This window comes from Lissotriton helveticus, chromosome 12 (assembly GCF_964261635.1).
Source record: "Lissotriton helveticus chromosome 12, aLisHel1.1, whole genome shotgun sequence".
Classification (NCBI taxonomy): Eukaryota; Metazoa; Chordata; class Amphibia; order Caudata; family Salamandridae; genus Lissotriton; species Lissotriton helveticus.
Window position 1 is genome coordinate 770,153,184 of NC_136073.1, and position 15,307 is coordinate 770,168,490.

Here is a 15,307-nt window from a genome sequence, read left to right on the forward strand (position 1 = left end):
TACTTCATATACTAGTGGTTAGAGTTATAAATATATTTACAAATTGCTAATTCACTCAGGATTGCATTTTAACAGCGACTAGGCTTGGACAATTATAGATTACATATTTACAGAGCAGGTTTAACCAGAGATTTAATCTGGTGAAACTTTGTTGCATGACGTACATGTCAAATATTTTCAGGGCTCGGCTCGCGCATGGGCTCGTAGAGCCAGAGCTGATCACAGGCTCGGGCTCCTGGGCTAGTTCTCCTTCCTTAATCCTTGGTTGAGTAGGTCAAGGAATGGACAGAGGGATGGGTGAAGAGGGACTAATAAAGACAAGTTTAAATATAGCAGAGCTCATCGCAGGTGCAAAACTCCTGCTCATCTTCTGGGATCACCGAAAGAAAATACTGACGCAGGCCTGGTGTCCGCTCTCCTAAGAAAAGGAATCGTCCCCTGTGTGAAATTGTCAAGAATTGACAGCCACTCAAACTAGTTGTTTACTAGAATTTGGTTTGACAAGACTGTTTTTTGAAGTATTCTCTATAGACATGATTTTTTTTAAATGAATAACGTGTTAACGTTTCCATGATATTTGCATTTGTTCTATGTAAATGGTTTTATGCAATGTATTGATTGATTTTAATATGAAAAAGGTTTTGATTACATTGAAAATGAAGGAGGAGATATACATTTTTTTACCAAAAATAAGTCTTGTAATCTATGTGGTATGCATGAAATGGGGGCTAGAATCAGATTGAGTGGCAGTCAATTCTAGACAAATTCACACAGGGGTTGATTCCTTTTTTAGGTTCTTTGAAACCCAGTTCCCTTTGCGTCTGAAGGGTTCCTCTCTTATGTGTTGATCTGGTATCCGCTATACCAACTCTACAAGCAACTCTAGGAATGAGGAGGAGGAGGAGGAAGAGCAGAGAAATAAATCAAGGGAGCAACACTTTTGTTTTCGGGCCACCGACTGAAATTGCGGGCATCACGCACCTTGGCCGATTTTGAGATAAATACACGATTTGGAAAAGATGGGAGGCTGACAGTCTACACACACGGTCCATCAGGATGTCACAATGCATTAGCATCCTCCACATACCAAGAGATGAAGAGACAATAGAACATGGTAAATACAGAAGGGAGCAACCCTTAAAAATAAGGCAGATTGATGATCTGATATCCCCCTGTTCAGACGAAAAGTCCATTCGAGAAAACATGTAGACACTGGGAAGGTAACACAATTTTTGGCATATTATTCCTGATTACAGATGTAGAAAATCATAATGGCATGGTAAAAGGACAGAAATACCAACCTGCGTTGGTACCACCGTGTGCAATATTACTATGGATGTTTGTAGCCCGTTATGGGTCTTTGCAACCTCTCTAAAATGTGAGGAGCCATCGGTGCACTTATTATGGGAGATGTATGTGTGGCTGCCTAGCTGCCGGAGTAGCATTGGCATTTATAAGCTGCCCTACTCCGCTTTTGGTGATATAAGGGAAATCAACAGAATCAAATTGGCCCACTATTGATAGGCAGACCCCCAACTAACCAAATGCCGCCCACGTTCTGACCTGTAAAACCAGCCCCTCCGGCACCGCCTCTTTGCCTTGTAGGCCAGTCCGACCCTGTAGCAAGGATTGCTCACTAATTTCCCCCAATTTGTAATCGAATAAGTGCTAGGGCCCTCGTCAGGAGGCCTCCGCAGCTTGCACTACCCATTGCCACCAAAAGCCTTAAAAAATGCCTTGGGTGGCAGGTATTATTTGATTTTTATGTATACTAAATTAATAAACAAATGCTGTTCTACTCATCTCCAACTACACAAACAGTGCCACCATGTGGCAGCTGTCAAAAGTGGGGTGTTGACAATTAAGTGCCGGTGCCGAGCACCAGAAACCGAATCACTGACAAAATATTAAGTTCCACAATATTGAGGTACAAAAATATTGTGACAAAAATATTGAAGTCAAGAATATCGACATCCTATTTACATCATGGTAAGCACAAAAATATAGAAAAAAATATCGTTGTCTAAAATATTGTTAAAAAAACTTTTTTTTAATGTTAAAATAATTATGTAAAAAAAACTAAATAATACATATAATTAAAAGAAACATATTTAAAAAATATTTTAAAATCTTAAAAAATTATAACTAATACATATAGAGGCCGATTCTGATCTCGCTTTGAAGGTCCCCGAACGTGATTCGGCCGTAAAAAGTACGAGCTGTAAGCGTGTTCTCCACCTGACTCGTACAGCTATACGAGCGAGCAAGTAAGATGCGATAAACGCAAAATCGTCGACCGAATCGTTTCCGGGTCTGAACCGCTCCATATGCCTCGTCCATAAACAAACCGTGCCGTGCAGCGGAGGCGATTTCCGACCGAGCCGGTATGATGCACGCGTCGGACAGCTGGGTCGAACCGAAGTTTCCGGCTTGCAAAACGTCCGACAAGCTGCCATTGGGAGTCCGCGTCGGACCCCCTGTCACCCGTAGCCTTACAACTCGGACACAGGGGGAGACCCAAGGCTCTCCCCCACACAGGCATGTACGGTACGGATGACACCAACGTGTACCCACTGTAGGGGGCGCCCTTGTGCGAGAAGTACCCATTCAATCAATGGGAGCCCATGTACGCGTCGTACGTCCGGCTCCTATTGACTTCTATAGGAGTCTGATCAAACTGAGTCCGGCAGCATGCGGTCACATCGTACTAGCTCAGTCGGACTGCAGGAGTCCGGCTCGGTCGGAAAACACTCCGGACCCGGCTTGATCCGAGAGCGTTCCGACCCAGATCAGAATCGCCCCTAAAATGTTAAAATAAATTAAACATATACATATAAAAATATATTATATATACTTACTTAATATTATTTGTAAATAATTCTTTTAATAACTTAAAATTGTTAGAAACAGCTTGTAAATTATGCAGATATATAAACACATACAAAAATAATATAAATACAAATATAAAAAATAGATATAACAAATTAAAAACGGCCATATTTTAAAACTTTTTACAATACATTATACACAACATTAACTAAAAGAATACAGAAAAATATTGTATAGCGGAGGGAATAAAAATACTATTCCAACTCTAGAGATTGCAACAGTAGGAAAAGTTTTGGATAGCGTAGGGGTAAAAATAACTATTCCAACTCCAGAGAGTGCAACAGTAGGGAAAGTGTTGGATAGCGTAGGGGTACAAATTACTATTTCCACTCCTGTGAGTGCAACAGTAGGGAAAGAATTTGATAGCATAGAGGTAAAAATTACTATTCAAACTCCAGAGAGTGCAACAGTAGGGAAAGTGTTTGATAGCGTAGGGGTAAAAATTACTATTCTCACCCCAGAGAATGCAACAGTGGGGAAAGTGTTGGATAGTGGAAGGGTAAAAATTACTATTCCCACTCCAGTGAGTGACACAGTAGGAAAAGTATTGAATAGCGTACAGGTAAAAATTACTATCCGCACTCCAGTGAGTGCAACAGTAGGGAAAGTGTTGGATAGCGTAAGGGTTATAATTGCTATTCCAACTCCAGAGAGTGCAACAGTAGAGAAAGTGTTGGATAGTGAAGAGGTTATAATTACTATGCCCACTCCAATTATTGCAACAGTAGGGAAAGTGTTTGATAGCATAGAGGTAAAAATTACTATTCACACTCCAGAGAGTGCAACAGTAGGAAAAGTTTTGGATAGCGTAGGGGTAAAAATAACTATTCCAACTCCAGAGAGTGCAACAGTAGGGAAAGTGTTGGATAGCGTAGGGGTACAAATTACTATTTCCACTCCTGTGAGTGCAACAGTAGGGAAAGTATTTGATAGCATAGAGGTAAAAATTACTATTCACACTCCAGAGAGTGGAACAGTAGGGAAAGTGTTGGATAGCGTAAGGGTAAATTTTACTATTCCAACTCCAGAGAGTGCAACAGTAGGGAAAGTGTTTGTTAGCGTAGGGGTAAAAATTACTATTCTCACTCCAGAGAATGCAACAGTAGGGAAAGTGTTTGATAGCGTAGGGGTAAAAATTACTATTCCCACTCCAGTGAGTGCAACAGTAGGAAAAGTTTTGGATAGCGTAGGGGTAAAAATAACTATTCCAACTCCAGAGAGTGCAACAGTAGGGAAAGTGTTGGATAGCGTAGGGGTACAAATTACTATTTCCACTCCTGTGAGTGCAACAGTAGGGAAAGTATTTGATAGCATAGAGGTAAAAATTACTATTCACACTCCAGAGAGTGGAACAGTAGGGAAAGTGTTGGATAGCGTAAGGGTAAATTTTACTATCCCAACTCCAGAGAGTGCAACAGTAGGGAAAGTGTTTGATAGTGTAGGGGTAAAAATTACTATTCTCACCCCAGAGAATGCAACAGTAGGGAAAGTGTTGGATAGTGGAAGGGTAAAAATTACTATTCCCACTCCAGTGAGTGACACAGTAGGAAAAGTGTTGAATAGCGTAGGGGTAAAAATTACTATCTGCACTCCAGTGAGTGCAACAGTAGGGAAAGTGTTGGATAGCGTAAGGGTTATAATTGCTATTCCAACTCCAGAGAGTGCAACAGTAGGGAAAGTGTTGGATAGCGTAGGGGTACAAATTACTATTTCCACTCCTGTGAGTGCAACAGTAGGGAAAGTATTTGATAGCATAGCGGTAAAAATTACTATTCACACTCCAGAGAGTGGAACAGTAGGGAAAGTGTTGGATAGCGTAAGGGTAAATTTTACTATTCCAACTCGAGAGAGTGCAACAGTAGGGAAAGTGTTTGTTAGCGTAGGGGTAAAAATTACTATTCTCACTCCAGAGAATGCAACAGTAGGGAAAGTGTTTGATAGCGTGGGGGTAAAAATTACTATTCCCACTCCAGTGAGTGCAACAGTAGGAAAAGTGTTGGATAGTGAAGAGGTTAAAATTACTATGCTCGCTCCAATTATTGCAACAGTAGGGAAAGTGTTGGATAGCGTAGGGGTAAAAATTACTATTCCCACTCCAGTGAGTGCAACAGTAGGGAGAAAATGTAGGATAGCGTAGGGGTAAAAATTACTGTTCTCACTCCAGTGAGTGCAACAGTAGGGAAAGTGTTGGATAGCGTAGGGGGTCTAATTTCTATTCCAACTCCAGAGAGTACAACAGTAGGGGAAGGTTTGGCTAGCATAGGGGTACAAATTGCTATTCCCACTCCAGTGAGTGCAACAGTAGGGAAGTGTTGGGTAGCGTAGGGGTAAACATTACTATTCCCACTCCAGTGAGTGCAACAGTAGGGAAATATTATTAATTATTACTCTAATAACATTAAATTACTTCCCACCCTAGTCCCCAATAAACCCCCAACCCGCTCCGCATAAAAATGAACACAATAAATATAATTACCAATTAATCAATTAATAACAATTAACTATCAATTCATATTTAATTAAAAATAAATGAATTAATAAAAAAGAAACACCAATTAATATTTAATTAACAATCAATTATCAATACCAATAAATAATAATCAATACAAATTCATTACCAATTAATAATTAATTAACGATAAACTAATTATCATTACCAATAAATATTAATTAATAATTACTTAATTATAATAAATTACTTCCCACCCTATTCCCTTAAAAAAAACACAACCTGCTCCTAAAATTAAATTAACACAATTAATATATTTATCAATTAATCAATTACTCAAAATGTATTACCAATTAACAATTTATAAACAATAAATGTATAGTCAATACCAAAAAAAATTAATGTATTATAATTAATTTATTTCCCACCCTACTCCTATATAAACCCACAACCGGCTCCAATAAAAAATTAACACAATTAATATAATTATCAATGAATCAAACAATAAAAATGTATTCGCAATTAGTAATTAATTAACTAACAATAAACTAATTATCAATCCCAATAAATACAAATTAATCATTACTTTATTACAATTACATTACTTCCCATCCTATTCCCCTATAAATCCACAACCCGCTACGGAACTAAAAAGCAACATTTTATTAAAAATTATTTATAATTTCTAAAAATTATGATTTAATATACTATAAATAAATTATTTCCCACCCTATTCCCCTATTAACCCACAACCCGCTGCGGTACTAAAACACAAACTTTACCTAAAAAAAATGACTAACTTATAAACATTTACTAAATATATTTAAAAAAAATACAAAACATAACAAACATGTGAAACACTTACATATAAAATACCTACTAAAATACATAACACTAACATAAACATCGATATTATTAACATCAATATTTTCGCTATCGATATTACTAACTTCGATATTAACAAAAACGTTATTTTTTTCCTTCAGGTCGCTATTCTGGTCAACGATATTCTTGATGTCAATATTCTGTCCTTGCGATTTTTAAAACTCAATATTTATGTAGGTCGAAATAAAAAACTTGATATTATGTCTGTGCACCCCGGAAACCACAGGCTCAAATGACGCACTTAACTTTCCCCCAGGAATTAAACTATAATGAAATAGCTTAGTAAGGACATTTGTAAACATCAGAATACACACTCACAAATTGATGCTCATCTAGGATGCCCATCTGTGACACGGTCATTCTGGACAATGTTTTCAGTGCAGGACTTTCGGCCACCAATTAATTCACTCTGGGAGTTGTAGTTTTATTCTTCTACCATTGAACTTATGAGACTAACACATTTTTAATGAAGGATTTCTAAGTGAAAAGTTCAGAACTGGCGACAGTGTCCAAAATGAGCTGATGGGAGGTGGTCACCAGGGCCGGACTCAGAGCAGCCATGGCAATTTTTTCGTATTCCCCCTCCCTGAGCCTGTGGTTGGGCGCAAGTGGGAAACACTGCTGCTTTTGTTACTGGGGGCCGATATTGCAGAACGGCTGCAAAACAAGCCCCCAGTAACAAAACCGGCCCCCACCGCTGGAAAACCGGGCCCCAGTAACAAAACCATCCCCCACTGCTGCAGAACCAGCCCTCACTCTTCCACCCTCCCAGGGAAACAACCAGATGCCCGGTACAGTCAATATGGCCCTGGTGCCACTCCAGTTCTGACCCCTTCAGAATTAACTGGCAGCTTATGATGAGACCATCAGAATAGGTGCAGGCCTGGTACTCAAGTTGCACAATTCTAGACATCTGCATTGGACATTGCTTGCCAAACATTTAAAACAAATGCCTTTCCCTTCTTTGCTTCATTTAAATTACAGCCCTAGCATATCAGAAGCAGTTTCCCTCCTCCTGCAAGTGAATTGTGTATGCAGTTGTGAGAGTGTAATTTGCTATGCTATTTACTACCTGAGTGTCGGTATGCAGCACTGTAATGAGTAATCTGAAATTTACTACCATTGTTGTGTGTGATCCACCAGAGCCGAAACCTTGAGTGGGTCACTATACTCCTCTATCCTAAACAATAGTGATAAATATCACATTGCTTTTTATGCATCTGCATCTGCATTTGCTTTATTTTATTATTATTATTATTTTTTTTAATCTGTTTATTAATTTTCCACCACAATCAACTTACATAGTAATCAAATACCTCAATGCATGCACTTTCAGCAGTACACAGGCAATAATAAATCAGAGTCCATGTGATAATACAATCGGCATATTAGATCAGGATGAGTAATGTCCACACGTTGGGTAAGAACTAAGTAGGCCCTATATTCTCTTTGCTGGCACCAGAATACACAACTGCATTGTAAATATGCATGTGCTGCATGGCCATATAATAATAAGTCAAACTATCCCACCACCCCACATCCCACCCGCAACCCGCCCACTCTCACCGGCGTGTCAGACTTTACAGCATAACATATCACAATAACCCATTGGAACAGCACTAACTAAACAGGGCTCCATTCTTATGGCAGTGCACAAAAATATGGCTATAGTAGGGGGGAAACACACTCACGCACCCCCCGTTCTGTCTATTGTCTCACTCATTCACAAGGCTACATTTTCTACCTGTTCGCTTGACTCCGAGCCAGAGTCTGCATCAGCAGTCTTAAGGTCCGTGACCAGGCTCTCCCACGCCCGCGCTGCTTCCAGCGCCTTATCATTGTGGGATCTCTGGGCCTGTTGTAGGCGAACTATGCTCTCACTCCCCGCCCATGTAAGTAATGCTACTCTCCACCTGGCGAAACTGGGCCCCCCGGCTGCCTTCCAGTGGATCGTGATCTCCATTTTGGCCAGCAGCAATCCCAGATCCAGAAATGTACTAGTTGCAATAAACAGGTACCTTTGTCTGGATGCATCTGCATTTGCTTTATGCCATAAGCAATTTTCATGGGATTTGTTTCTGGAAAAAATAGGTATTCAACCAAAACCAGGGTGCAAGGGATTACATTTATGCAACATGCAGAGTCCTCCTGACTACTTGAAGAGTTGTTTCCCAGTGTAAATTAATGGTTGCAGGCAATCTGTGAGTCAATAACCCGTGTTTTTCTAATGTCACTTTTGCTGTACTGTGGTATAAACTTTAAATTGACCTTTGAATTCTAGGTTTATAAGTGTGAGTGTACATTTATTAGGAAAGTTGCTCTGAATAACATGTGTTATTAGGCCACATTTATTTTCACTTCCATGGCATAACATATACATATTAGGGCAGTGTTGTGGTAGTGTCAGGAAGCATACACACAGGGTCTATGATTGACATGCAGAGTTCTAAAAGTTTTCTTGGCCCACGTGTGAGTAGCTCATCAAGTGCTGGCTTATTCGCTGCATTCTGAGATTTGTAGCCTAATGAATCCCAGAATACAGTGGAAAATTGGGGCAGGATAACTTACTCACACATGCACCAGGGAAACCTGTGAGCTCGGGTGATGAAAAAGACATTCTAGTCTGAAAAGAACATTGAGCCTCATGTATGACCTACCCGCACTTTTGTGCCGCCGGAACGTCACTTATTTGATGTTCCAGTGGTGCAATGTGACACTACCATAGTTATAAGGCCATGTAAAGCCACATTACACGGTTTTTCATGGCCTTATAATATGGGCCCCTTTCACGCTGAAAACGGAGTGAAAGGGGCATTCCATGAGTTTTACTAGGGGCGTTCCCAGCAACATCCATGACTTTTTGACACTGCCCCAGATTTACAAAAATTATAAGTCTGAGGTAGCGCCCAAACTTAAGGGAAGTACAGTGAGGAGAAATATCTTTATTTCTTCTCGTTTTTCCTCGTTCTATGTGTGCTTCATTCTGCAGCACACATAGACAGAGGAAGATGCCTCTTTTCATTGTATTTGTGTAGGAAGGTTTCCCTTCCTGCACAAAAATAATCATCCCCTTGACCTTAATTTACATCTTGACGACCCTTCTATCCCCTTTTGCTCTAATCTGTTAGATGATATAACGGCCCTTAACCTGACCTTAGTCAATTCTGGACCTACCCATAAAGCGGGCCATTTACTCGACCCCATTATTTCTAATATCAAGGAGCTTAAATGGCATGTTACCATCCTCATTTGTTGGTCTGACCACCATTTAGTAAAATTTAGCATCAATCTCCCACCCACCACCACTATGCAATCTGTTTTTTTAGCTACGTCCAGGAAAAACTGGAAATTACTAGACATGGCAAAACTTAACGCAGCACTCCATGAAAACCCTCCTACAAAAGGTCACAACATGGATAGCTAAGCAGTAGCCAATCAACAATGGCTCAGTGACGCAGCTGATCACTGCTTACCCACCCCTCATATCAAAGGTAACAGACACCGTCACCCTGCCCCATATTTCAATGACCTTCTGAAAATGGAAAAATCGAAATGCAAGGCACTTGAGCGTCAATGGCGTAAAGACTACGCCCCTGACGTAAAAAAGACCTACCATGAAGCCAGAAATTTATACCACACTGCTTGCGCAAAAGCGCGAGCTCTGTTTGTTTCAAACACCATCATGGAAGCAACCAATAAACCGAAAACTCTGTTTAATAAGGTTAAAGAACTTGCAGGTGCACAAACCACAGCCTTGGCTCCCCCTCTCAACACTTACCAATGCCAAGATCTAGCCTGTTTCTTTACAGAAAAAATCGAGAAAATCATCAGGGACATTAAGACTAATAATAATGAACCATCTCCTTTTGCTGACACGGAATATGCTCCCTCCTGTGAGAATACCCTGGAATCTTGGCCTCCCATCACGGTTAATATACTGAAGACCATTTTTAAGACCATCAAATCCGGCTCCCCCAGGGACCCGATTCCTATCAAAGTAATTAAACAACTGGACGATCGCTCCCTGGAAATCATTGTGGATACGTTAAATTTCTCGTTAGAACTTTTCACAGTTCCGGCCCTCTGGAAACACGCCATGATAACGCCATTGTTAAAAAAGCCCACAGCAAATCCGGAACTCCCAGCAAACTATAGACCTATATCTTTGCTCCCTGCTTTCTCCAAATGCTTAGAGAGACATGTCCACTCGGTCTTATCCATCTTTGCTGAAAACTATTCGCTCTTGCACCCTTCGCAATCGGGTTTTCGGGCTGGTTTCTCGACAGAAACCACCCTCCTAGGAGTTACAGAACACATCCGTAACCTCCTTGATAATGGTCAAACGGTCGCGCTCGTGCTATTAGACTTGAGCGCGGCCTTTGACACCATATCCCACGAAACACTCATCAATGCGTTATACAGAAACGGTGTACGTGGGAAAGCGCTCGAATGGATCCAGTCCTTCTTGGCTCAACGGAGATTCCAAATAACATCCTCCTTAGCCTGCTCCGACACCTTTAAAGCCCCTCATGGAGTGCCATAGGGATCTATTTTGAGCCCCCTGTTTTTTAATCTTTACCTCAGACCCCTGGCCGACCTAGCGGAAAGATCCGGACTTATCCTCATGACCTATGCCGACGATTCCCAAATTAGTTTCTCCCTATCTGAATCTTGTCCATCTTCTCCATCTCTCCTCAAATTAGGGCTTCAAAACATCCTTAATTGGATGACAAGAAATCAGTTAAAGCTTAACGGAGACAAAACAGAGATTCTTCTCTTAGGGAAACAACGTGATCTTTGGAATCCCTCACACTGGCCCAACCAGATGGGAAATTTTCCCACCCCAGCTACTCAAGTACGTAATTTGGGAGTCATCATGGACAGCTCCCTCTCCATGAATCAACAGGCCAGCAAAGTTGCCGGCCTATGCCTTACCATTATCAAATGGCTGAGGAAAATCCTTTGGATGCTGCCCTCATCCACTCAAAAAACCATAGTCAATGCCCTCATAACATCACGGCTTGACTATGGCAATATTCTGTACCTTGGTTCCAACAAAGCGGTAGTCATTAGACTACAGCTTGTTCAAAACGCAGCTGTTCGACTACTGTGCAAAATCCCCAAAAATTCCTGAGTCTCGAGCTACCGCCGTGAACTCCACTGGCTCAGGGTAGAAAGCAGAATCCATTTTAAAGCCCTGAACTACATGTTCAGAATCAAAGCAGGCCTTGCACCCAAATACCTTCTAGCGTTGGCTCATCCTTACACTCCCAAGCGAATCCTTCGCTCGCAATCAGCTGCCAACTTCTACGTACCAAGATTCAAACTGGCAAGAATGGGAGGCAGATCTTTTGCCCACCTTGGACCATCCCTCTGGAACGCACTCCCTCCCTTCATTCGAAAGGAGGAAAACCATGCTAGGTTTAGAAGGCACGTTAAGACTTGGCTATTCGAACAATAACTAGAATAGCCAGAAATTCCCTGCCATCATTATGCTGTGTCTCGGCGCCGGGAAACCCTTTTTGGGTAGCTGTTGCGCCTTATAAATAAAAAAAAAATAATAATAAATAAATAAATAAATCCCCGCAATGCAGGTACCCTTGCACCACGGTGCAAAGGTGCCTGCATTGGCGTGCAGCTGCCCATTTTGCACCGGTACAGGGGAAAAGGACAGGAATGCGCCATATCTATTAGATACGGCGCATTCCTCACCTTTTCTTTTGCCGTAGAGGGCAGTGCAGTAGCAATGCCTGCTACGCTGCCTTACTGCAAAAAAAACATAAATGAGGCCGAATGTGTGTTGGAAAGGAGTACCGGAAACCCTCCCTCTAAAGTGATGGGCACTTCTTTCTACTTACCCTGGGATGTCTTATCGCGAGACTTGATCTCCTGGCAGCTGCGCATAAGCTTCATTGCCTCCATGGGATGGTAGCCGTCATACTTCTGCTCGCACTCATCTGCGTTCCACTTGGCCACCAGGTCCAGGATGGCCAGCTTCTTACAAGGAAGATCATTGGCACCACATTCATCTGCAAGAAACATATAGTGTTCAGAAAACTCACTACTCCTTGATACAATCTTCAAGAAAAGTTTAACCCAATGTGTGACAAAAGCAGATGATGGTATTTGACCAGAATATTGCAGGTGAATTATTGTGATATCAAACAGATGTGCCTAATATATTGAGTTTCAAAATATTGTGAAGATAAGTTTATATGAATAAGTGTACGTTTATTATCCAAATCTCCATATAGAGGTATCCAGACAATGTAGTTATCGTCTAGTACTTGAATATGGAGGTAGAAAAAGTGGAACAATGTTAACCTGCATTTACCTACTTTCACAATATTTTGGTTGTCAATAGTTAGGCCACAATCATTTTCATTATAATATTTCTGTCCTCAACATTCTGACATATTTGTATACAGCCATTACTCAATATTAGGAATTAAAGAGTCTTCAATCAGAGCAACAAGTGACTGGCAACTAAAAGTATTATCCGAATGAACTTCTGGCGCCATCCTACTAGCAATGTGGGATAGTGCCCCCTACATAAATATGTCCTGTTCAACTAATGCTTGGTTGAATGTATACGTCAATGTTATTCTACAGTAATATTGCATCTGCTACACCGTCTTCCACTAAATCACAAAGTAACTACATAGTTAGTATTCTTAGCTCCACCTATACCTACTTTGGGAGGCAAACATAAGCAGTAGCTGCTCGCACAGGTTAGAATGGCGGGGCGGTAGGGCGGTGGGGTGGGGTGGTGTAAGTCGACTGATGACAGGAAAAGTAATTATAAATAAAGAAATAACACTTACTTTGTACTCGCGGCATCGCCGACGCAGCAGTGCCGCGAGCGCAAAGTGTAGTCTCCTCTATTTATTTATTTAAAATTACTTATCCCGTTGTCTGTCGACTTCCACCACACCCCACTCCACCACGGCTCTTACCTGTGCGAGCCGCTACGGAGCATGAGTGAGGTAAAGAAAGTTTATTATATACTTACCTTGCAACAGGATTGTAAATTGATGTAGTGGATGCAATATCATCGACATACGATTTGTTGCATATGATATAGTGACGCACTCACCCAACAAATGCAGTATCCTCAGACTTGATCATGCAAAGTACTGAAACAGATGCATGTGCATAAGTGGGCTTATACTCAGTGGGCACTGGATTTCCACACTTATTCCCTCAGTCCTGTTTATCACACAGAGATTTTGCTTCCTAAAAATGATAACCCTGAGAGGGCCAATAACTTTCATTACCAGCACCATCGGGGTTACTGGTGCACTCGGAATGAGGCCCTCAGTAGAGGACTTTAGATATCTCACAAGGTTGGGTGCAGCATTAAAAAGGAACTGAAGCTTTTATAGTGCACACTATGGCTCAGAGAGTCAACAATGTCGAAAGAACCGCGTCCTCTCTCCGGGGTCACCCCTCATATGGAACCAGTCCAGTGATATACAGCTCTGAAGATCTCAAGTTGAGCCCACCCATCCCATCCCAGACCTTTGATGGAATGTGGCCTCAGGACATAGGCCCCTTTCCCTGTCCCCCCACCCACAAACCCCATGTGCCCTGTTTGAAATCTCCTACCTGTGGCTGAGCTCCAGGACACGGAGACCAGGACAAGAACCAGGCAGACAATCTTCATTTTACAGCTCTCCCTGAGGGGGTGAGGGAGATAAAAGAATATTGTTGAGAAAGCATAGATTGCCATTGGAATTACAGGAATTTTCAATTGTGCATGAAGAGAAAGACCGTAGTCACCAATAAACACGTAGATGTATAGACGGAGATTTACATGTCTGCTTGCATGCACTTCCACAGGTGTTTATCCAGTTATAAACATTTGGAGAAGTATGACTAGAAAGATGCACCGTGCACAGGCCTGCAGGGGTCCTGGTATTCCCATGTGACATATCTTGAGTGGTCCTCTTAGGTCTCTCTCACTGGCCACCATTCTGGAACCAAGTATTTTTAATCAGGTAAATAAGCCTTAATTGATTACTATGTTCAGTGCTGACTTTGTAAAAGGCAAACCGTAATTTCAAGGTCTCAATGATTTTCCTAGAAGCCCCTCATCAGTGTTCACTGATGCCTGGATTGGTAAATACCAGGGCTGTGCAGTCTTGGTTCCACCCCATTCCTTTATCTTCCATCCCCCTACGCTTCTCGTCTTTATCTCACTCTTGCCGTTCTTTCATCCCTGTTTCCTCCATTTCTAACAGCTTTCCTATATTTTTCTGATTCTCTAATTTTTCTGTCTTTTTTCCCCTGTTGCTCCGGATCAAAATCTGATGATGAAAAATGACACAATTTAAGGATGGATTATAACTTTCATTTTATGTTACCTGGAACACGCTTCAATACCCAGGAACACTGAGACGCACTTCAATAACCCGGACCACTGAGGCATGCTACAGTAACCCGGAACAGGTAGACATACTTCAAAAGCACCGGAACACTGAGACACACGTCAATAGCCCGGACCACTGAGATGCGCTTCAATAACCCGGACCACTGAGATGCGCTTCAATAACCCGGACCACTGAGACATGCTTCAATAACCCGGACCACTGAGACGCGCTTCAATAACCCGGACCACTGAGACATGCTTCAATAACCTGGACCACTGAGACGCGCTTCAATAACCCGGACCACTGAGATGCGCTTCAATAACCCGGACCACTGAGACGTGCTTCAATAACCCGGACCACTGAGACGTGCTTCAATAACCTGGACCACTGAGACGTGCTTCAATAACCCGGACCACTGAGATGCGCTTCAATAACCCGACCTACTGAGATGCGCTTCAATAACCTGGGCAACTGAGACCTGCTTCAATAACCTGGACAACTGAGACGCGCCTCAATAACCCGGACCACTGAGATGCGCTTCAATAACCTGGGTCCGTGCTTCAATAACCTGGACCACTGAGACGCGTTTCAATATCACAGACCACTGAGATGCGCTTCAATAACCCGGACCACTGAGATGCGCTTCAATAACCCGGACCACTGAGATGCACTTCAATAACCCGGACCACTGAGGCGTGCTTCAATAACCTGG

General features: G+C 41.8%; 1 protein-coding gene across 1 annotated transcript in view; it reads right to left on the bottom strand.

Moving 5' to 3' along the window:
• LOC144797754 (intelectin-1-like) overlaps positions 1 to 13,895 on the bottom strand; it is a 96,686-nt gene extending 82,791 nt beyond the window's left edge. Inside the window, exons 1-2 of the mRNA XM_078668513.1 lie at positions 13,832 to 13,895; positions 12,082 to 12,252 (exon numbers count right to left, since the gene is read on the bottom strand). Of these exons, the coding sequence (XP_078524639.1) occupies positions 12,082 to 12,252; positions 13,832 to 13,889 (229 nt within the window). The 5' untranslated portion in view covers positions 13,890 to 13,895. The remainder of the gene's footprint in view (positions 1 to 12,081; positions 12,253 to 13,831) is intronic.
• Between the last annotated feature and the right edge of the window lie 1,412 nt (positions 13,896 to 15,307).